General features: G+C 40.7%; 2 protein-coding genes across 2 annotated transcripts; one reads left to right on the top strand and one right to left on the bottom strand.

Moving 5' to 3' along the window:
- Positions 1–155: 155 nt before the first annotated feature.
- LOC118403202 (aspartate aminotransferase-like) lies at positions 156–13,294 on the top strand. The gene is made up of 14 exons (XM_035801775.1): positions 156–308; positions 2,088–2,230; positions 2,675–2,777; positions 3,304–3,441; positions 4,370–4,497; positions 5,092–5,155; positions 7,001–7,040; positions 7,868–7,958; positions 8,487–8,552; positions 9,084–9,197; positions 9,959–10,111; positions 10,528–10,611; positions 10,875–10,950; positions 11,512–13,294. Exons 2-14 carry the CDS (start codon positions 2,120–2,122, stop codon positions 11,652–11,654), a joined length of 1,311 nt encoding a protein of 436 aa, XP_035657668.1. The 5' UTR covers positions 156–308; positions 2,088–2,119; the 3' UTR covers positions 11,655–13,294.
- Positions 13,295–14,988: 1,694 nt separating this feature from the next.
- LOC118403203 lies at positions 14,989–20,080 on the bottom strand. The gene is made up of 4 exons (XM_035801776.1): positions 19,390–20,080; positions 16,944–17,046; positions 16,170–16,364; positions 14,989–15,557 (listed from the first exon to the last, which is right to left on the bottom strand). The coding sequence occupies exons 1-4, from the start codon at positions 19,587–19,589 to the stop codon at positions 15,048–15,050; spliced, it is 1,008 nt and encodes a 335-aa protein (XP_035657669.1). The 5' UTR covers positions 19,590–20,080; the 3' UTR covers positions 14,989–15,047.
- Positions 20,081–21,972: the final 1,892 nt, after the last annotated feature.

Consider the following 21,972-nt stretch of genomic DNA (forward strand, 5'->3'; position numbering starts at 1 on the left):
TAAGGTTGAAAGGTCATAGAGTGATTTAGCGCGCGAACAATGAGACACCTGGTGAGTTTTCGGGCATATTTTTCTTAAGATAATCATAAATCCCAAAGATTTAAGGCGAAGGTCACACCGATATCTTGACCTTCAATTCCTTGCACGTACGCCATGCAAATTAAGTAGGCGTTCCCCCAACCCTGGCCGCTGATTGGTCAGTCTTTGTTTACATGGTGGGTCTGGCGAGTGTCGTCATCGCTCTCAATGTGCGTGTTTGTGTAATAATTTTGACATACCGGCGGCATCGAGACGGCTTCTACACCGAGGTAAGAAATCCTACTTCTTCAAATGGGCGATATTTACATTCTTAGCTACATTTTGGCAGGATCTGGAGAATATAAATGCCTTAGTAACTTTGTGAGGATATGTTTTTGCAGTATAATACCGAGGCTCGAGGTTTTAAACGGCCTGTGTGTGTTGTTTTGGTCAAGGAGACTACTGTCCTTGGATGATGCAATCCTAAAGTGCTGACTCTAACCCGCGAAAAAAATGAGTTAAAAACGGTGAAAAGGGAAATTTTTCATTTGAATGGGTGAATAAAATAACAATAAGTCTGTTTTTGTGTATAGATTACATTAAGATGAGCTGATATAAATGTTGATGATCCGTTTTATGATAATCTGATATGAAAACATTAATTATTAAGTTGAGTCTGGTATTTTCCACTCTCCTCCAAAATACAAATATGATGAGAGATTTCTCAGATGTTGCCAGTTTTAATAATTCATGCCGGCTTTTTATACACTTGTACATCAATTTGAAAGAAATCTATGTTCCCATCAAAGTATTCAACATCCTTAATAAGAAGTTGAAGAGAAATACCAAGTAAAATGTTAGAAAGATTAGGTTATGATATCACGACCTTTAGCGTTACTTACACAGTGGTTTCCAACAAATGTTTTGATATTATCTTGACTAATTGTTAAGCTTTGAAATAGAGATTTGATATGACATCATTGTTGGGTGCACTTGAGTACTATCAATAAACAAATATTAACGCTTAAGACAAACAATAACTGTACAGTTGGCACTTGCATGTATCCGGCTGGTGAATGAATAATTAACAAAATTCTTTGTCCCCTGACTACCATAAAATATATTAGGGTGATTGGCATCTTTAATTTTTCCCATCCCACTCATTTTGGGAGCCCATTTTTGTCATTAAATCTGTCATTTTCAGCTGGCAAAATACAATTGCATCAATTTCATGACAAACTTTTTTCATCCCAACAAGCAAATTTCTGTCCCAGAGGACAGCCCTAGCCTGGGGCCATCGGCACTTCCTGGGTTTGGCTCAATTGGGTGTTGGTTGTTCATGTCAATATTGAATGGGAGAAAGCATCTGTACTTATCTCTGGAATGTTGCCTGAGGGACGGTCTTTGTCATTCTCTAAGCATGTCACGCCAATCTATTTTCTCATTACTACATTAGTTTTTCAGAGTTTTTGGAAGGGAAACCTGTCATTGAACATTTTGTACATTCACTCCCTGAATGTCAGCACCAATCTTGGTCTGATTAAGTATCATATTATCCTTTTTGAAAATACTATATTTCAGTTGAGAAACAACAAATTAATTTGGTACAGCTCAACCATCTGAAGGCAGCTGGGTTTGGTCCCAGGTGGTCATTGGGTGATTCAAAAGTCAATTAAACAAGCATGTTTATCAAGAAAGTTGCCCCATAGGAGGCCTGTCCTTTGTCTTCAGCACTTTCACTGAAAATTTTCAGCCTTCAGGCTTTATGTAAGATTCAGAGACTGAGTCCAATCGTCACATCTGCTTCGGGCTCACTGTTTACGTAATGTTTACACTGTTTACACAAGTATGTAATGATTATTCCTCTGTCATGCCTTAGCTTCCTTTACTAGTATCTACAGGTTTTAAAATTGCAATTGTATATTTTTCAGACATTGCAAGACCGTCTGTTGATTTGATGTTCCTAAGATATTCAGCTTTTAAAGACAATGTTGATATATATATATGTAATTGGTTACCCTGGAGATAATAAAGATGAATTAGCATTAATTCCTATACTTCCTCATCAGATTATCCCAGGGAAGGACCTGATTGGTTGAAAATGGAGTCGGATTATTCCTCGCTGCTGCGGCCTGACCTGGCCAACTACTGCCCCGCCTCCAATCTCATGCTCAACGAGAAAATACGCAACCTACGCAAGGCTGGAGAAAAGGTAAGGGTACAGAATTATAGTGAAAAATTTGGATTGGTGCAAATCCCTAGTGGGTAGAGTGTTCACCTTGCAGTCTGTAGGTAAATCTCTGTCCAAGTCATAACCCAATAGACAGTAATAGAAATGGTATAACTCGGACATGAGGGATCGACCTACTAATGGACTTATGGGCGCTGGAGATGGGCGCTGCCTTATGCACCATTTGATATTGATCAATATTGACCATGGTAAAATCCTAATTGATATCAGCCCTACAGTGTTGACTATGGCTAAACAGTCCTATACGAGATTTAACATTTACTGTAACTGAGTGCCAAACTGTGTAAAGACCATCTGGCCATTGTGACAATTTTTTTAGATGTTTAGTCAATCCTTTTATCTGAAATGTATATTTTAGATCAAATTCAAACCACTGTGACCATCTCTTGTACCTTCCCTCCACAGGTGTACCACCTGGCGTTTGGGCAGTCCCCGTTCCCCATATACGAAGGAGCAACCAAAGCGCTGTGTCAGCATGCGGGGGAGAACGCATACCTACCCGTGGCTGGTAGGTTTCCTCTTATCATGATTCAGGAGCAATATTGGTGTCCTTTATTTGTATCTAAATGGATAACCTCAAGCATACACAGGATACTGTAAATGCATTCAAGTTCTTGGGGATTTGATTTCACGGTTGCGAGAAGAAGGAATTTTTGCAGTGGTTTTAAGTTTGCGGTAGCAGCCTTGCACTGTAGTCTCTTACTGCCAATTGGAAAAATGTTCACAGTGGTTTGAAGTTTGCTGTGAATCGGCCTCTGTGAAAACCGCAAACATTAATCCACCACGAACGTTTCTGCATTTACAGTATGTAGTGATATAAATTAGCTAATGGACGGTGGTTTCTGAATTGCAATCACTCGTCAACTTTTTATCCCTAAATAAGTTTCTAAAAGACTGGGTATAGGTTACCCTGCAGACACCGGGAAATTAAAGAAAATCAGTTTGATTTGATTTTGAATATGAACAAAATTTGCATAACCCAATAATCTAATCAATTAATCAACAAATCAATCAATCCCTCCGCCCCTCTGCAGGTATACCGGAGCTTCGCCAGTCCATCTGTGATTTCCACTGTAAGACAGATGACCTACAGGACCTTGACCCCGAGCAGGTCGTGGTGGGGCCAGGCTCCAAGGAGCTCATCTACCTGCTGCTGGAGGTCTTCAATGGAGGTGAGGAGAAAAGTGAACATCATGCATAACTTCTGAAAATAATTTCATCAGGTTGGTAGATCATAGGACATAAGACTTTTCTTCTAACTGGAGTTCTGCTTCTTGCCGCTATATGTAGCCTCAGGAAGATGTCTGACAGACATCAAAACGTCAGCAAGTGAGAAAAACTGGTTGTGTACAAGAAAACTCTTAATGTCCTATCATGCATAACTGACTCAAAGTCTCAATAATTTTGCGTTCCAACAAGAAATGAAATGTTCCTTTCAACATACAACTTGTTGTGGTGTAGGTAAGTAAGAATCAGAATTTGCAAACCTTGGACAATTCCTCTTTCCATCCATAGTAAGTCCAATAGTTTGAAAATGGACTTACTCAAGATTTACTTACTCTAATGATATACAGTAACTATAGATACTAGTCCACCAAAACTAACACAAAGAGCCCTCAGACATGGCAAAATGGGGTGGATGTACTGCAGGATTAAGTCCATCTCTGGAACAAGTAAGTCTACCGGCAGTCTACATTCATCCTCTTTTAGGTTCCAAGTTCGGAGTAAGTATTTCCATCTGCTTGTCTCTACATCCTCCTGTTGTCTCCCTGCTGAACCACATACAAGCCCCAGTGTCACCTTCTGTTGTCTCTTTCTGCTAGGAGGAAGGAAAACAAAGAACACACCAGCAGAAACAACTATTTTTGCTGGTGTGTTCTTTTTCTTTATTATGTCTTCTTCTTTGGCAAAACATAAAAATCTGTTATCCAAATGAAAGCTCATCTGTGTTGGTAAATTCCGGATGTCCGGATTAGCACAGCGAGTCATTCATCTGATGAAGGTCGGAGTCTTCGGCCGAAAATTTATGGTGAGTTTCCTTTTGTGTTGGAATAAAGTTTAAACTTTTCTCAATGAAAATCTGTTGCCGCTCTTTTTCAGATGTCCTCCTGTTGTCTCCTTGCTGGACCACCTACAAGCCCCAGTGTCACCTGACCAGACACAACGTTGTCGTCATGCCGACCACCATGGAGGACGAGTGGAGGCTGACACCTGACCTGTTGGAGGAGGTTTGTTTGTTTGTTTGTTTGTTTGTTCTGTTACACACCTGACCAGACACAACGTCGTCGTCATGCCGACCACCATGGAGGACGAGTGGAGGCTGACACCTGAGCTGCTGGAGGAGGTTTGTTTGTTTGTTTGTTTGTTTGTTCTGTTACACACCTGACCAGACACAACGTCGTCGTCATGCCGACCACCATGGAGGACGAGTGGAGGCTGACACCTGAGCTGTTGGAGGAGGTTGTTTGTTTGTTTATTTGTTTGTTTGTACAATGTATAATCAAGTAGACCAATGCATTGGCCTAGTGGGTTAGATCAAGTGTGGATGTCTTATGTTTAGAGTCATGAGCTACTAGCTCGTGATTTTTATTCAGACTCACTGTACATAATAGTGCTTTCTTTGTTTTCAATACTCAACATCTGGAAAAGAGTATAGAAGATAAACAAATAAACAAAAATTTAAAACAAACAGACAATGGTAGTTGAACACATGTACCAGTGGACTAGCTCCCTGCAGTAGTGATTGCATAAAGGCAATAGCAATAGACAGTCAGATGCTTATTTCCATGTAGACTAACTTCTTTTCTTCTTTTTTTTTCCAGACACTTCGGACAAATGATCTCCACAGGAACAAGCTGCTGATCCTCTGCAACCCTGACAATCCCAGTAAGTATCTTCTCCAAGACTGTCCCGATGTCTTAAGAAATAGAGTATCACATAAGGTTAGCTTGTTAGTTAAGTCCATGAAAAAATGTCTTTTGAAACATCAATTGCACTGGTTAACAAAAAATCATCATTCATTTAGCATACTTGAGTTTATTCATTTCATATCTGCCTGCCTGCTTTTAAGTCTCTAACAATGTGGGTGTTCTGCCAATGCAATTCAGTAATTAATTAGAAATATATTGCTAAGCTAATTGTAGTTATTATGATGCTAATTAAGGGTATTTTTCAATCCATTATCTGTTAACGACACTTTTTTATGAACAGAAGTCAAAATTTAATGTATTTTGTATCTTGACAAAAATTGTAAAAATGAAGAAGTTTTGAGAATTAGAGAAAAAATATGCTTGAATGTCGACCAAGCTTATTGTCATGCACAGTCACGGTTGTCATGAAATGTGTAACTCAGGTAATGTTTAACTTCTTGCCCAAAAGGGACATAACTTGTATTCAAAGAAAGAAAAATATATAAATACAGGATTTCTTTAATCAAGTCTAGAGGGAACTGTGTAACAAGTATACAGTAATACGACAGTATATTATAGTGTCACCCTATGCTTACTTCAGATCAGGGCTCTAGCCAGCGTCCGTTTTTCCGTCAATTGACGGAAATTTGCTGCGTCTGACGGAAAAATTTTAAAACCAATCCGTCAACCTTGACAGACAAAAATCCTTGGTGGAAGCTACAGGTGGCTTGGGGACGCCGTCCACGGCCGTAAAAGCCACACACTGTTTGCTTTGCTATTGTTATGATTGTTGACAATGTGTGTCGGCGCCCTTTCGCATACGATAATCTCATTACAACCCGTTTTTCAAGGTCTCAGTTCAGTCCTTCTAATTAATTTTCGCGGTTTTCGCGACGATTGTAATTGGCTGACGGAAAAAAATTTCGAGCTGGCTAAAGCCCTGCATCAGATACATACAGTAATTGGAATAGATACTGTAGTACCCATTGTACTCATTATATAGTTATAATTCTTTATTTACTATAGCACCAGTACTGAGTAGTGTTGTAGCTATGTAGCAACAGGCAATTGGCAGAACACCAAGTAGCTCAACCCTCTTCCTCCCTCCAGTTTATTTGCTTGCAAATTAAAGTACCTGCCAAATTTTCAGTTGCAATTTTGCAGTGTTGCTTATTTATTATGAAACATGTAAAAGTGTCAAAAGGGAAAGTTGTAGCAATTTTAGGAACTGTTACACAGTTACAGTAGTCTATGAAAGAGTCACATTTTTGCAGACAATTTAATCATGATCAGAAGAGATCTTTATGAGTGTAAGCTGACATGTAGCTAACTGAAAGTCAGATGTATTGTTGAGGAGTCATGATTTTGGCAGTCATCTTTATTTTCAAAATAAGTACCCAAAAGTGAAAACAAAACTTGCAGCACGTCAAAGAGAGTTGCCATGTTAAGGTTTAGAGGTGACCAGTAAGAAAACGTGTATTATTAGATAATTGAAACAACAAGGAAAAAGAGAGAAAAACAAAACAAAAATGGACTTCTTTTTTTAAGTTCATGATTATAGATACTTTCTCTGAATCATCATCGTAAAATTCTGCCACATGAACCATCACCAGGGAGAGTAGGACCAGATTCTTTGAATACCTTCCACAAACATACAAAATCAATGAATCAAGCAACAGCATACAAAAGTAAAACAAAACTTGTTGCACACCAAAGACTTCATTTGTATTAAGCAAGCTCCCAGATGTTGCCCGAGGTTAGCGGGTTGAGTTGCGCCTGTGTGTTGTTCGGTCTCTACACTAACCTTTCCCGTTTTACCTAGCCGGGACGTGCTACAGCCAACACCAGCTGAAACAGCTCAGGTTGTGCCTCGGTGTTGCTTGTTGTTGTTTATTATATCATTGTGTAGTGTTTGTTTTAAAGTTACCGTGGCGATGGCCAATGCAATCAAGAACAGGCCAAATTTAAATTTTGTATCATTTTGTGTAAACTTTGTTTTAAATTTTCCTCGGCAATGGCCTACGCAATTGTACAATTAAGAACAGGAAAGTTAGGTCAAATTTAGATTTTCTGTTTACATTTTGTGTTTTTTTTTTAAAATTTTCCATGGTAATAGCAAAACTACTCAAGAACAAAAAAAGTTAGACCAAATTATCTGGATCCATTGAGCCAATCCTATACATGATGTATGAGAATATTTTGCTTCCTCTACATATTTTCTTTTTTTCATTCATTTTAAGGACGACTGTTTGATACCAAAATTGCCCAAACCTTTGGCCTGTACGAGCATTTTGATTTCAGTTTTTTTTTTCTTTTATGGGGTTTGTTTTTTAAAGACAATCTACAGATGTACAGTAAATGCTAAATCAAAGTCACTTACAATTTCTAGAATGTAACATTGTCATGTCTTCATATTTGGGGGGGTCAGTTTTTGCTGATTTTTGTTGACAATTTTTTTCATACCATGCGGGCAATCACATGATGCTCCTTTTTATTTTTTTTATTTTTGGAAATCAAAATAATTTGAAACCTTGCTGTGTTTTTAAACCAGATTGGTTTGAGTGTCCAACCCCTTTTTATGCTAAGTATAATTGATAATTATCATAAAAGTATGTATATAATGTATAAATTGACTTGTTCTCTGTATCTTGGTTCAGGTCAGTGACATTTTTCCGTTTTCTCTTTTCAGTTCCACGTTGAGGAAACACGGTATCGTGGTGTTGAGCGATGAGATCTACGCCAGGTTGCACTACACCGACAACCATGAGACCATCGCCAAGGTTTGTCAGTCGTTATTTGATTAGTCTTGTAAGACAAGTTGTCCCTGGAAGAACAGCATCATAATGAAATCCTCACAGCACTTAAAATTGAAAATGGTGTATGGTAAACTGGATTTGCTGCTATTGTTACAAACTTTGTGCCAAAGAGTGGAGAAGAAGGATCCATTGCGACCCGTGAAGGCATCTCTGATGTCCACGTTCAAGGTTCAAGGTTGTGCCAAATAGCAAGTAGACAAAGTCAAGCGACTGATCTTGGAAATTTCAGAATTGTTTCAGGTAGCATTCACTACCTTTCGTCAGTGACTTATACAAAATGTACGATATGATACCAAGATAAACGGTAAAACACTGACGAAAGGTAGTCGATGATGTCTGAAACGTCTGACCGTTTCCAAAGTATATCCAGTTGCTTGAACACTGCTATTTGGTGTATCTTATTACCTCAATTAATGTCTAACCGCTATCGACGTGTTGCAGACTTTCTTTGTCTTTAAATCTCTAAAAGCTTGGACATCTTCTTGTTTCCAGTACTACCCGGAAGGAACCATCCTGTGTTCGGGGCTGTCCAAATGGGCCAGTGCTGGGGGATGGAGGGTAAGTTGAGTGACATCCATCACTCTTCTTCAGTATTGCTATAAATTCTAGCAATGCTGAAGAAGAGGGATGGATTTCATTTGAAACGTCCGGAAGTTTATCTTCTTGTAGGGGTGGAATTGCCTTTAGATATTGTTTACTTGGATGTCTAACCCTCATAAACGAATCCTTATCAGTGACCCCTGTTAGTTACAGTTAGCAATCTCGCTTTTAGATTAAAGTTCAAGCAATGATTATTATTCAAGTGCACTTAAATAAAGTTTTGGGACCGCACTGTAAATACTTTGCATAAATCTGTCTGTACATATGTAAATACTTTATGTTTTTTGATCACATCTGAACTGTGAGCAGTGACACCTGTCCTGCAGTACAATGTCAAGCAGTCAGAATTGCCCTGAGGAAGGTGACAGACGGTCACAGAAATGTCGGTGTGACTAAAGCAATGGCTGTGTAAAAAGAGTCTCTTTATTTAGTGACGTACCAACCTAATGAAACTATTCCCGTATTCAAGTGCACTTGTTTCCCCTGCAGCTTGGGTACTGTGTCTACCCCCGAGAGTTGGATCCACTGAGGTGTGCAGTGAAGAGTGCAGCCAGTCACACCTACTCTTGTGCCTCTGCGCCTATACAGTATGCTGCTGTGACCGTAAGTGCCCTAACCTAATCCTCACCTAAACCTAACCCTAACTGTAACCTAACACTCACCCTTTCCCTAACGCTAACCCTAACCCTAACCGTAGCCCCCGCACCAGCATCAGCCCCCGCACCAGCATCATCCCCCGCACCAGCATCATCCCCCGCACCAGCATCAGCCCCCGCATCGGCCCCCGCACCAGCATCATCCCCCGCACCAGCATCAGCCCCCGCATCGGCCCCCGCACCAGCATCAGCCCCCGCACCAGCATCAGCCCCCGCACCAGCATCATCCCCCGCGCCAGCCCCCGCACCAGCACCAGCACCGCACTCAGCATCAGCCCCCGCACCAGCACCAGCCCCCGCACCAGCATCAGCCCCAGCACCAGCCCCCACACCAGCCCCCACACCAGCATCAGCCCCCACACCAGCACCAGCACCAGCACCAGCCCCCGCACCAGCACCAGCCCCCGCACCAGCATCAACCCCCGCACCAGCACCTAGCCCCACCCCAGCCCAAACCCCAATCCTAGCTCCACCAGCCTAAACTCCTGTGCCTCCACTGTTACTGTAAGTGAACCCTACCGTATTAACCTACACATGGTTTCAGAAAGTGAAGTGTTGTCAGATTCAAATAATTTTCTTCCCATTTATCAGTTTTCATCTTGTGAATAACTTCTTTTGAAGCTCAACTTTGAAATACCAAGAATTTAAGCAATATTTAATGTAGTTTAAATGATTAGTGACTCACAATTCATTTCTCCACCCCTGCAGTTGTTTAACTACAGTGATGAAGTACAGGAGTACCGGGCACACTGTTCACGTATCCTGCAGGCCGTGGGGACATACAGCTGTAAGGAACTCAGGGCTGTAGGGGTGAAGGTGGTACAGCCAACGTCTGGGTACTACATACTGCCCAACTTTGAGGTGAGGTTCTCATGGATAGAAAGATAGGGACAGCAAGAGAGGGAGAAAGATAGAGACAGTGAGAGAGAGAAAGTGGGTAGCTACAGCTGTAAGAAACTTAGGGCAGTGGGGGTGAATAGAGTGGGTAGAGATAGGGAGAGAGAGAGAACAGGTGGGACATGAAAAGAGAAATAGAGGGACAGAGAGAACGAGGCAGAAAGAGACGCAAAATGAGTGACAGACAAAAACAGACTAAAAGGGAAAGAGAAATTGAAAATTAAATTTAGTGGTCCTACAAACCTTCTCTGAACTTCTACCTTTTTATGTCCTGTTGTCTGTACTTAGTATTTTTTTTCAATGTAGTTTTGTCACATTATACCTACCACAAACTGACAAAGGCCATAGTCTGTCCCTTAACATTTTGTCCTATATCGCAGGTGTTGCGGAAGTCACTGTCCAAGCGAGGCATCACCACCTGCACACAGATGTGTGAGGCACTGTTCGAGGAGGCCAGGGTTGCGGTAGGTATAAATTTTAAAAACTACTACATTGTATATTATCATAGATGTAAAACATAACAAAAGATGGTGGATGCCATCTAAAATGTCTGACCGTTTCCAAAACCATATCCAGTTGCTTGTCAATGAGTAACTGATTTTTGGCGTACCTTATTACCTGGATGTCTAACCCTCATTGACGTACAAGTTGTAAGGTTTTTGTTCTTGTGTCTGCTTGTTTTGTGAGGGGAAATCTAAAAGTTGTGAGTTTTTGCGTGTTTCTACAGCTGATGGCCGGCGGCCCAGCCTTCCTGCGACCCCTGAATGAGTTCACCACCAGACTCTGCGTCATCGACTTCGATGGTGAGACAAAAATAGTTATCCCTTTAGATATGAAAATATGCTATAGATTTGGAATGTATTGTATATCTTACATTTAGATGTGTAATAGAAATTAGGCTTTGCTTCATCGACTTTGATGGTGAGACAAAAATTGTTATCTTCTTAGATATGTAAATATGCTATAGATTTGGAATATGTATTACATTTAGATTTGGAATAAAAAGATGCTAATGACCAGTTATTACTCAAAAGCATGGAAGTTTGTCAGTTTGGTTTAATACATTATGAACGGAGGAGGGGTTTGTAAGTAGTGGTAGAGGGGTCTATTGAGTGAGCAAGGTGGACAGAGTTAATCCAGAAATTTTCAAAAACTTTGGAATTGATTTCTAGTTAGAAAATGTGCACACCAGTTTGGAAATTTGGACCCCACCACTTAATCATTCTGTACTTCCAGTTTTCTTTGCTCTCCACACCTGTTTGTGACTGTCAAATGTTCTACTTCTTCATTCTCAAGTCTTAAGCTTTTCTCTGCAAGATTAATTTTCTAGTTCATCAGATATTTATTCTTTTCCTTCCCTCCAGGGAGCCATGCTCTGAAGGCGAGTAAGAAGCTTGGCCTGGACGTGCCCCTGTCAGAAGAGTTTGTGAAGGAGTACTGTGGACAAACCTATGATGGCATCCAGGTAAGACACAAGACCTGTGCTAAAGCTCTACCTTGTGTTTAGACCTTAAATCCAACCAAAACTTGTTGTTGTATTGATCTAACATTATACAGTGATCCTTCAGAGCTTGTGGTCTAGTGCCATCATCTCAGTCATAGTTTGTAATCCAAGTTTTTGTCACCATAGTTTAGTCTGTATTACTGCTTGAGGTGGACTACTGGGTCACTTCCTTTATGACCTCCAGTTGGCAGCAAGACTGACCTCTTATACAGGCTTTTGGAAAATTTGATTTTTTGTTGCTGAAATGTTGAAAAATGCAGAGCTGGAAGATCATCATAAAAACAGAGCCTTAGAAAAAATGTCTACTAAAAAATGGTACGCACAGTTTCAGGGAGGGAAGTTCAATGTAGTCAGGTCCAAGATTTCCTCCCAGCCCTCTGTTTTCAATCCTGTGGCCTTGCTGAAGTTTACTTTGAAGTAATAATATAATCCAGAAATCAAGGGAATAAAATTGGCGTGGCAGAGCATGTCATTGGTTATTGAAAGATCTAAGAATTTTCTTTTCTTCTGATCCTTTTTAAGTGTTGTGTTGATTTTCCTTCCCAGGCACTGAAGAGGTGGGTCCAGACACAACTGGAAGCTGAGTAAAAGAGGAGGTCTGAGAAACAAGCTTGATGTGACAGAGGGGAGGTTATTCCCAGAGGACCCAGAAAACAGGAGGAGGAGAAGAAATTGTTGTTTTGAATGTGCTTTGTGCTTACAATGTTAAAGGCTGTAACAGTTACAGTGTTGGAATAACAGTCAGTAGTTTCTATTTGTTGCACTGTACTGTCAAGCATGTCTCTTTCGACCATGTTAAGACTAGAGATTGAATGAAAATGGTCACAGTAAAATGGTGGTACATGCTTGAGACATGTAATTTTGAAAGTGGGGAAAATTGTCAAAGGGATCACCAGAAATTGTCCTTAAGTAGAGGCCAGCTGGTCCATAATGTAGAAATGGTCATGGGTAATGTAGTATGGTAGGGTTGACTGTACTTTGAAAATGTTGTATCAGTAGTTACACAAATTCTCAGGAAATTATACAGACACATATAAGTCAAATGGAAGTTACAGAGTTTACACGCATTTTCAAGCTGCTGTATTCATGTGTAGGTAAGGAGTTAAAAAATGGACAGATTTCTGATGTTACATTACTCAATGATTTTATAGATTAAACATCAATTTGGAAGGGCTGTAATAATGTAAGAATGCTACACATTATGTATATTTTTGTAATTTGTCACCTCCACTGTTCACTTTACATCCCTTGCAAATGTAATGATTGTTGTCATATTCTGTTCCTGTGTTACAAACGTGTGTGGCTGTAGGACCACACATTTGAACAATGTTGCACTTAATTTTTTATAATAACCTGCACATCAACTTTAAAGTTGCACCTTGTTTTTGTACAATTTCTATACAATTATATCAATTTTTTATCCAATATGAGATTATGTCACATTCTAATGCAAACACTGGTGCACAATGTCATGAATATGAAGTATTACAAAATGAGTCTTTTTTGCCCCCCAAAAAACATTTTTGTGCAATTTACCATTTTAAGAAATTATCATATTTCTGGTCTCAGTCCATCAACTGATCTTGGAAGCAAGTAATTTGACATGTCTGCCATATGATAGAAATAAAAATATCACACACCTCCATCTTGTCATGTATTTCATTCTAGAACTGGAGCTCAGTAGTGAGAATAAATAAATAAATGAATGAATGAATGAACCTTTATTGTACTTTTTTGCTCAACCGAGCTAAGTACAGGGCACAACAAAAACAAAACATACATGCAAAAATATGTAGATCTAGTCTATTAACACAGAAGTTCGGCTTCATGTTTAATGAAACCCCTTTCCCTTCAGAAAAGACAGAATAAAAGTAGTGAGACCTGAATAGCAACTTTCTTCATACACAATCAAGTGTTTTATTCAACTAACATTTCGGCGACCATCTGGCACATTTCTTGTCACATTTCTTACTTTAATTTCATGATAAAGCAAATCAGGTTTGGCACACACATTGCCCATTGTTAGCTATAGCTGATATGAGCATCTGAAGTAGAATAACTTAGTCTTAAAAAGATGTACAAGGAATTTGGAACATCTAATAGTATTCAAATATCTACAGTTACAAAATTGACGGTTTCATTGAAGTATAGTACTAATTCAACTAGTGATGCCCCTATAGCTCAGCTAGTAGCGACCCCAACAGTTTAGCTCCTGGTTCCAATTGGTTGGTTACTCAGGTAGACCCCAGTTCAAGTCCCAGACGAGGACATCTCCATCGGATGTTACACCTTTTTTTGGAAGGGACGTATTTGAGGAGGTGCCTCAAGCTTGTTAAAGGGATTTTGGGCTAGCAACCCCCTTCTTGTGGAAATTAATACCCAGATACAGAAAAAGCAAGGAAACTGGCTAATCTATGCAGCCACTAGGCACTGCAAGATGCCATGGTAATTCAACTGAATCTGGAAACTGTCTCATGGTAGTCATTTATACAGTAATAGATTGATACATTGGTACCAAAGTCTAAGAATGCATGTACTTTTTGCTGGATGGGATTCCCGGTATCATTGTAAATGCGCCATCACCTGACAGTGTTACAACACTTTGACTATTGCTACCTGAGACACCTTGGACAAGAAGGTTACGGTTTAGTTGCCATTTGTGTGTGTGTGTGTGTGTGTGTGTGTGTGTGTGTGTGTGTGTGTGTGTGCGTGCACCAGAATGTGTGTGTGCGTGTCTGCCTGTCTGTGAACAGCAAAACTGGAGAAGCTAAGGGTAGGGGTTAGGAAAACAAAGTTCCTTGCAACTTTCTAGGGTTCTGCAGCTGAACGTCCGGTTTGGACACTAACTGGAGTATGTTTGGGCCCCCTAGCGGCTTGTATTGGTGCTGTAGTAATTAATATTGTACAGTTACTATATATAGACTGTACATTCTGTGTACTATATATAGTTAATGCTCAGAGAACCTATCAATTTTTGATCACATATTATGGAAAATCAATTCGAGAAAGACTTGGGTTTATCCGATTTAAAATGTGAGGGGGTCGATGTCTAATCTATTAGTTAAGTGACTTAACCGACTCTATCCTACCGATATCTCTACCAGGTCATTGAACAATCGTCCTGACATTAGTCTGATTACACATTGACTGCAGCACAAGTTAGACTAAGTTGTCCCCAATACTCTTCACGACCTTCACGACTCAACATGTCTCACAATGAATGATTTTTTTCTTACATGTTTCTCCCTCACAAATACTTCCTACAGTAAAAAGACAAAAAAAAATGTTAGCCTTCTTTCAAGAATCTAATCCAAGGATCATGGTAATACATGTGATAAGCTGTGAGTGAATTTACATAGTCTACCACGTACACGTATGGATGACAACGTGAACATTTTAGTCCTCCTTTTTCTCTTCTTCTGGTTTCTCCTCTGGGATCCCATTCAAGCCACCAGGGCCAGCTGCCCTTGACCCTTCCCCTATGACCTTCTCTGACCTTTCTTCTATGACCCTCTCCGACCTTTCCTCCGTGACCTCGCCCTCTGACCCCTCCTCTTCTCTGGCCTGTTCTATGTACCGGTACAGAACGAGGCTCGAACTCTTGGCCAACAGGATGATCTTGCTGGACGACAGACCGAACTTCCAGATCAGAACCACGCAGAGCAAGCCCAGAACCAAGTCCTTGAAGTTGTTCGCCAGGAAGAACTGAAACCTTTTTCTCTTGTCCTCCTGCATTTTTTGCATGACTGGCGCGAATTGGAACAGTCCGAGCAGGATGAACGCGAAGGTCACGTACACGACGCGGCTGTGGTAGTGTTTAGCACTGCGAGCGAACTCAGCCGCCAGTAAGATGTCGAACAATCCCAGCAGGGCCGCGTACACGCGGTTCTGGAGCAGGATCTTCACCTATAGTAAAGAGAGGGAGGCGTTGTTTAAGAATTTTATAATCAAAACACACATCATAGTCCCTTACTGGTAGAGTACTCTACACAGAGCTATATTTTCCATATACTGCTATCATGTTCAACTCATAAATCCACCTACGCAGGTCAGTTTCTTTAGAGTTCCAAATGCGAGACCAGATCACTCATACATGACTGTACTGTTTCCAAAAAAATTTGGTGTTTTATGTGTAGAACCATTGTCTATATAGCTTTTAGTTGTTATTGTTTGCCATATATTGTACCTTGTGCGATTGTTGAGCAATAAAATTCATTCAAAATTCATTCGGATAGGACTTTAAATGGAGATCTTCTGTCTGGGGAGAGCAATACCCCAGGCACGTTACAGAACCCACCACACGTGCGATGGTGCGGTGTGAGTAGTTCAAAACCTACAATCCCTTGGCCGCACCTGGGGCAATTACTGTCGTACTGAGGCCACCTTAGTGGCGCCGAATGGCAGCTCGCTCTAGACCCTTGTGATTTAGCCCCGCCTATTGTAAGCTCCTCGAAATTCAGCCCCTGGCTGCCAAGAGAGAGTAGTCGGCCCACCAAATAACAATAACAATTCACTCACCTCCTTGACGTCGCCGCCGTCTCCGTCTTGTTTCCTCTCCTTGAGGAACTCCTGGAAGCGGGAGTGTTGAAACTCCTCCATGACGTACATGAGGAAGAACAGAAGAAGGGAAGCCACGATGGAGGAGAAGATGGTGAGAGGCATGCCTTCCCGCTTCGGCTTCTTCCCGGAGGAGACGGCCTTCGTCTCGGTTTGCTGGGAAAAACAGTTCATTGTTTTTTGTTTGTTTGTTTGTTTTTTAACCAGGGACGTTATATGACATATGTTACACCATCTTAAATCCTAATAAATCGTCTAATAGTTTGCTGTTCAGGACACTACTAGCTTTTCTTACTAGACACTGAACGTTGTCACAAAAACCGAGTTGCCAAAAATCAGTCAAACTCGGTCTTAATACCTACTTCCGGGGTCAAAGAAAAATGATTGGCGACTGGGGGAAGTTGTACCACACAAGAGCTCAAGGAATTTAACTATGTGAAATTGAACGGGACTGTTTTAATGTAGGTTATGACTCCAAACGTATAACTATGAAAACTGGCTCTTTCGCTAAACATTTAAAATTCAATGTATGGATCGTTAAACATAGATTTGATAGAATCTTTCTGATTCCCCAAATCTTTCCAAATTTTGCAAATTGATACCGTAGAGGAATTAAGGATACGCACATTACTAATCAAACACTATAAACAAGTTTTAAAAAACCCAAATTCTATTACTAACTGATATTAATACGTTTAGTAACTGCAAACAAGGTATAAAGACTATTTTTCTTACCGAAAGTTCTGCGCCCATGTAGGCGATCCACACCAATGTCGGCAGAACCACGGCCAAAATGGCACCCGTCGCTCTGGAGATGGTAGTTCCCTTCTCCCGTCGTCTGAAAACGAACACAGACTTTAACTACACCTCTATCATACAGAGCAAGGCATTGAATAGCTGATCATAGTATTCAATTGCTTTAAACACAGAACACAGTGGACTACTACTACTCACCTTAGTTGGTCCCAACACACAACTGTGTTCATTTGATACGGGATGTGAGTTTAGCACCAAGGAAAGATCCACACGGCATGATACTGATATTGACAGCGTTTGTGTCGAAACAAAACAACTTATTCATTGATCGTAGCATTCAGATTCGAAATCTTTAATTTTTGTGAGCAACGCACATCCTTTGTTTATTTGCTGTGAGTTCAATACCAAGGAAAGAGTCACCACTGCATGCTAACGCTTCTTTACAGCTTTTGTTTAGAAGTATTGCACAACTTATTTGTTGATCGTAGCATTCAGTAGTCTCCGAAGATAGGAAATCTTCAATTTGTGTGACCAACGCACACCCTCTCGTTGGTTGTGAGTTCAGCACCAAGGAAAGGGCCAGCACCGCACCATAAGACTTCTTTACAGCATTTGTTTGGAAACGAAAACAACTTATTTCTTGATCTTAGTATTCATTAGTCACAGGAGATACGAAATGTTTGATTTTTGTTACCAACGCACACCCGCTGTTCATTTGTTGTGAGTTCAGCACCAAGGAAAGAGCCAGCACCGCATGCTAACGCGATAAAAACGGCAGCATACCGAAATTCGTGCCTGAAAATGATGGTGTAATAGTCCCAACAATCTTCATTAAAGTTAACTGGCCATACAGAAAAAAATGTCATGTTTTTGCATCAATTTTTATAACGTTTTCAGTGTGCCTACAGATTATTGACACGCAAAATATCACGTTTACGTTACAGGTTCTAAATCTAATACTACGTAAAAAGGCCAAATCCTGCGTTGCACAAACTCTCACTGGATCGAGCCACTCTATATAGTAGCCTGACATGTGGGGGGTTACTCGAAGTCATTTTCGTTGTAAATTCTTCTTTACATCGTTTTCCCTACTGTTCTCGCAATTAACAGTTGCTCTATCCCTTTAAACCCCCCCCCCCCCGTTTCCCCATTGGTTTAGCCCTACCAGGCTTATTAATAGAAATGAGCAGGGTGACACCACGATACGCGTATATTTGCAATTCCGTGGCGGAAACGGATTTCAATTATCTGAAACCCAATTCTATGCTATTCACTTCCCCCGAGCTCACCCATGGGCCCAACTCATCTTTATTTCATGACTTACGGTCGGAAAGACCCATGATCTAAATACGAAAATGAACTGCAGGGATTAAAAATAAGCTAGTCAGGAGTATAACGTTACAGTACTGACAATTGTGGGTTTTCACTACAGATTAATTACTGGGGTTTTCAATATTTTTCACATTTCATTCTTCCTTTTTTTTTTGCTAGGGGAAGCTTTGCTTTGTCAATGACGTTCGAAAGCTGCCGTGTATCATTTCGAATTTGTGCCCTGGTCTAACCATTCGGTTCTTTGAAATAAGTGCTTGCCCTGATCCCTTTCCTAGTATTGTGTCGATGCTGTATTGTTGCATATCAACTTGTCTCCTGTCCTTCCCTTGTGCATTTATCACAATAAAACTGACTACGATCAAAGAAAAGACCAGGAAAAGCACCCCGCTTTTCGACGAATACAAAAGCATGGGTCTTTCTTTTATACAGTTCATGTGTTATTTACGCAAGCAGGCTTAATGGATGAAAAGAGATCTTAACAGAGTTAAAATAACATGCACATTTTTCGTATGATTGATTTTTACACCTCGACTGAATTCTATTGCGAATTCATGCTCAAAGGGTAATAGCAACAGAACGAGCAACAGTAATAGTTGTATAAAATAATCATTCATATACAGACTATATAACTAGAGGTAAACTGATCACATTTCATTCGGCGTTTATTACTGTTGGGGTCTAGCTAGTTCCTACTTGAATTCAGTAATCGGAAATGGAATGCTCGACGTGTTGATAGTAAGTGGGCTGCCCGATTGAAGAAAAATATTATTGCATATTCTTCTTAAAATGGGTAAAGCTGCAAGAAACAGGCGAACAATCATTTTGGCATGTCATGAAGACATTTGCGAATAACATTGGTTTTGTATTCAACTGAAACCATTATACACCATTCACACAACCTACTAGTATGTGGGCAGGCAGTTTATAATAACACGTATGAAAACCGTGTCATTCTTGCTTTGCAAACATCACAAATCGGGATGCTTTTTGATGGCTTGTTTCTTCTAATAAATTATTTCATAATCATTTAAGAGAAACGGTAAGAGATCGGATGATTTTTTTTAGCTTTGTTGGTTTTAAAACCATCCCTTACCTGGAAATAAAGGTGATGATCGAACAGAGCAAGATGGCGCCGACGTGGGAAATCATCATGGCGGACGTTCGATTCGCGTTGGTCTTCGTGGCCATCTCCCCTCCCAGGTAGGACGACACCATGATGTTGTAGGAGAACTGCACCACGGCGACCGAGTAGAGCTCGGCGGGCCAGAAGCCCATCTTGTCCGAAGAGGCCATCTGTGAGCTCCCGATGGATGTAGAGGAGGAGTAGGGATGCTGCGATCGGTGCTGATCCTCAATAATTTTGCACACGGCTCAAAAATACAAGATGGCGGCCGGGAAGGAGGATTCTCTCTACACAAATGAACCGAATACCTCTCTCAGCAAGTGGCTTTAACGGAATGCAAAACCGCAGTACAAAGCAAGTAAAGCAGACAGAATTGCTGGCGATTAATGTGAATGAATAATAAATAACAACAGGGACGTCAGGGCCGGTTTGTCCGCTGCCGCTCGGACGACACGACGATTATGAATAATACAAAAAGGAATAACAATGTAAAGATAACCGGGAGCAATTCCTGGAGGGTTCGCGGCTGTGAGCGGCTGATTCTGTCCAAGCCGGGCGCCCTGGCGGCCTCCCACCCGTAATACGCCTTGGCGGGATCCACACTTCTTTCTCTTGCAGACGACAGCTGACAGAAAACGGACGATTTTTTTTCCTAAGAGAAATCAGAAAGAGGAAAACAGACAATTTTTCGCTGTTAGAAATCAAACGATTGCTGACAGAAAATAGACGATTTTTCGCTGAGAGAAATCAGAAGACAGCTGACAGAAAATAGATGATTATTTTCCGTTGATAGAAATCAGACGATGTTTGAGAGAAATGTTGCTATGGTGCAGACGATATCTGAGGAAAAGCAGACTATAGCTGAGAGAAGTCACAAGACAGCTGACAGAAATCAGACGATATCTGAGGAAAATCAGACGATAAGTGAGAAATTCGGAAAAACAGGCAATAGCTGGGAGAATTCAGACGATATCGAGCTTAATTACCTCAGCTGGCTCGCAGACGACACATTGCGTCAGGGGAAAAATCCGTTAAAACACACGGCGTGATCGACGTTGCAGAAAATGTATGGATCAGGCGCAAGTCAGCGTAAACCCCGGGGTCTGTTTCTGTGGCCGAAAGTCTTGTGGCTCATATCCTGGTTATCATAATCATCTTTATCAAATACAAAGGTACAAGATCCACCGTGAATCTATAAGAGCAACTTCTATGAAAGTTGATGATGTTATGTTGATCATTTATATAAAAAAAGACTAATAGAATTACAGGTTATTGCTCATCTTGCATGATTAAATAAAACTTTTAAGTCACAATAATTGATGTACATTGATTTTTTTGTCGTTGTTTTCGTCCTCCTTCAAGCGTCCTTTGCATCATTCTGTGCATCTTTTCCCGGTCCCATTTTCAACCGGAACTATGTTATCGGATTGTTCACATATATTCATATGTACGACAATCCCCCTGGCGGAGCCTCGCGAGACGAGAATTCCCCAATCAGAGCCCCAGGGGGAACAGATGGGACGATATTTCCCCATCAACCATTTTTCATCGCCATTATGTAATTGGGAATTACGGCTTTAGGGGCTAACCATTGGCACCACGTCATGCGTCAGTATAAATGCGTGGGGTGGGGGTGGGGGGGGGGGGGTCTTCTAGATCTCTGTAGGCATTGGCTAATGAATAGTCCCGCGTTTTCAATATTTGGGTTTCGAGATTTTCATAGAAATATAGTTTTCTGGAAGGGACTAGGTAGGCAAGTAGGTAGGTATAGTTTTCTTGAAGTTTTCTAGATCGTGAAATATGTTGTAAATAGAGGAAACTCACGTTTGAAAACCTAACTTTCGGTCACACTTTACAACTGTTGTGCAACTAAGTTCATTCATATCATATTATTTCCACCTTCAAAAAGAAGATCATTTGTATGGCTACCGTGCCATCAGTCTATGGAATGTCCTACCGCCACACATCAAATCCCTGGCCAACATTTCACGATTTAAAGCGGCAATCTACCATCATGTATTCTCAAGTTGGTATTTTTTTTTAATGATTGTGAATGTTTTTATCTGTTATGTATATATATACATGTATGTTTGTGGCGTATCTGTTCGAACCCTGGAAGACTAGCCCTACAGGTTAAAGGGTGTCTTACTAAAGGAATAAAGGAAGGAATGGAACATTCTGACCCATCCCTATAGATACCTACTGGTTTGTCCCCAATTCGCTTCGTTGGTTGGTTGGACAGACTTTGTGACAAATCGATGTTTATCGATCTATTGGCTAGGCGGGGGGTATCACTCCTATCTAGCTTGTCCAGATTGTTGCTGACTTTGCCTTACGTTGTTTTTCTGATCCACACTGTCGAGTATACAGTATACCTCTACAACAGCGGTTTTTGATAAAGGCGGTTTTTGTAAATAGGATCTAGTGGAAAAAATGATGACACTCATATTTCACCGATATGAATAGTTTCGGAGCTATTTTGTGCATTGCGGCCTCGCCAATATTTAGGCAAGCACATCTGGCCTAGAGTGGTTGGTTCTTTTACGTGCAGGG

This window comes from Branchiostoma floridae, chromosome 16 (genome assembly GCF_000003815.2).
Source record: "Branchiostoma floridae strain S238N-H82 chromosome 16, Bfl_VNyyK, whole genome shotgun sequence".
NCBI lineage: Eukaryota > Metazoa > Chordata > Leptocardii > Amphioxiformes > Branchiostomatidae > Branchiostoma > Branchiostoma floridae.

Bases quoted from the DNA above. Each gene is read 5' to 3' on its own strand.
- LOC118403203 (XM_035801776.1), bottom strand. From the start codon at position 19,589: ATGGCCTCTTCGGACAAGATGGGCTTCTGGCCCGCCGAGCTCTACTCG. The intron at 17,047-19,389 runs GTAAGGGATGGT...GTTCGTTTTCAG, and splicing joins ATCATCACCTTTATTTCCAG to ACGACGGGAGAAGGGAACTA. The intron at 16,365-16,943 runs GTAAGAAAAATA...TGTTTTTCCCAG, and splicing joins ACATGGGCGCAGAACTTTCG to CAAACCGAGACGAAGGCCGT.
- LOC118403202 (XM_035801775.1), top strand. From the start codon at position 2,120: ATGGAGTCGGATTATTCCTCGCTGCTGCGGCCTGACCTGGCCAACTAC. The intron at 5,156-7,000 runs GTAAGTATCTTC...CGTTTTACCTAG, and splicing joins CTGCAACCCTGACAATCCCA to CCGGGACGTGCTACAGCCAA. The intron at 10,951-11,511 runs GTGAGACAAAAA...CCTTCCCTCCAG, and splicing joins CTGCGTCATCGACTTCGATG to GGAGCCATGCTCTGAAGGCG.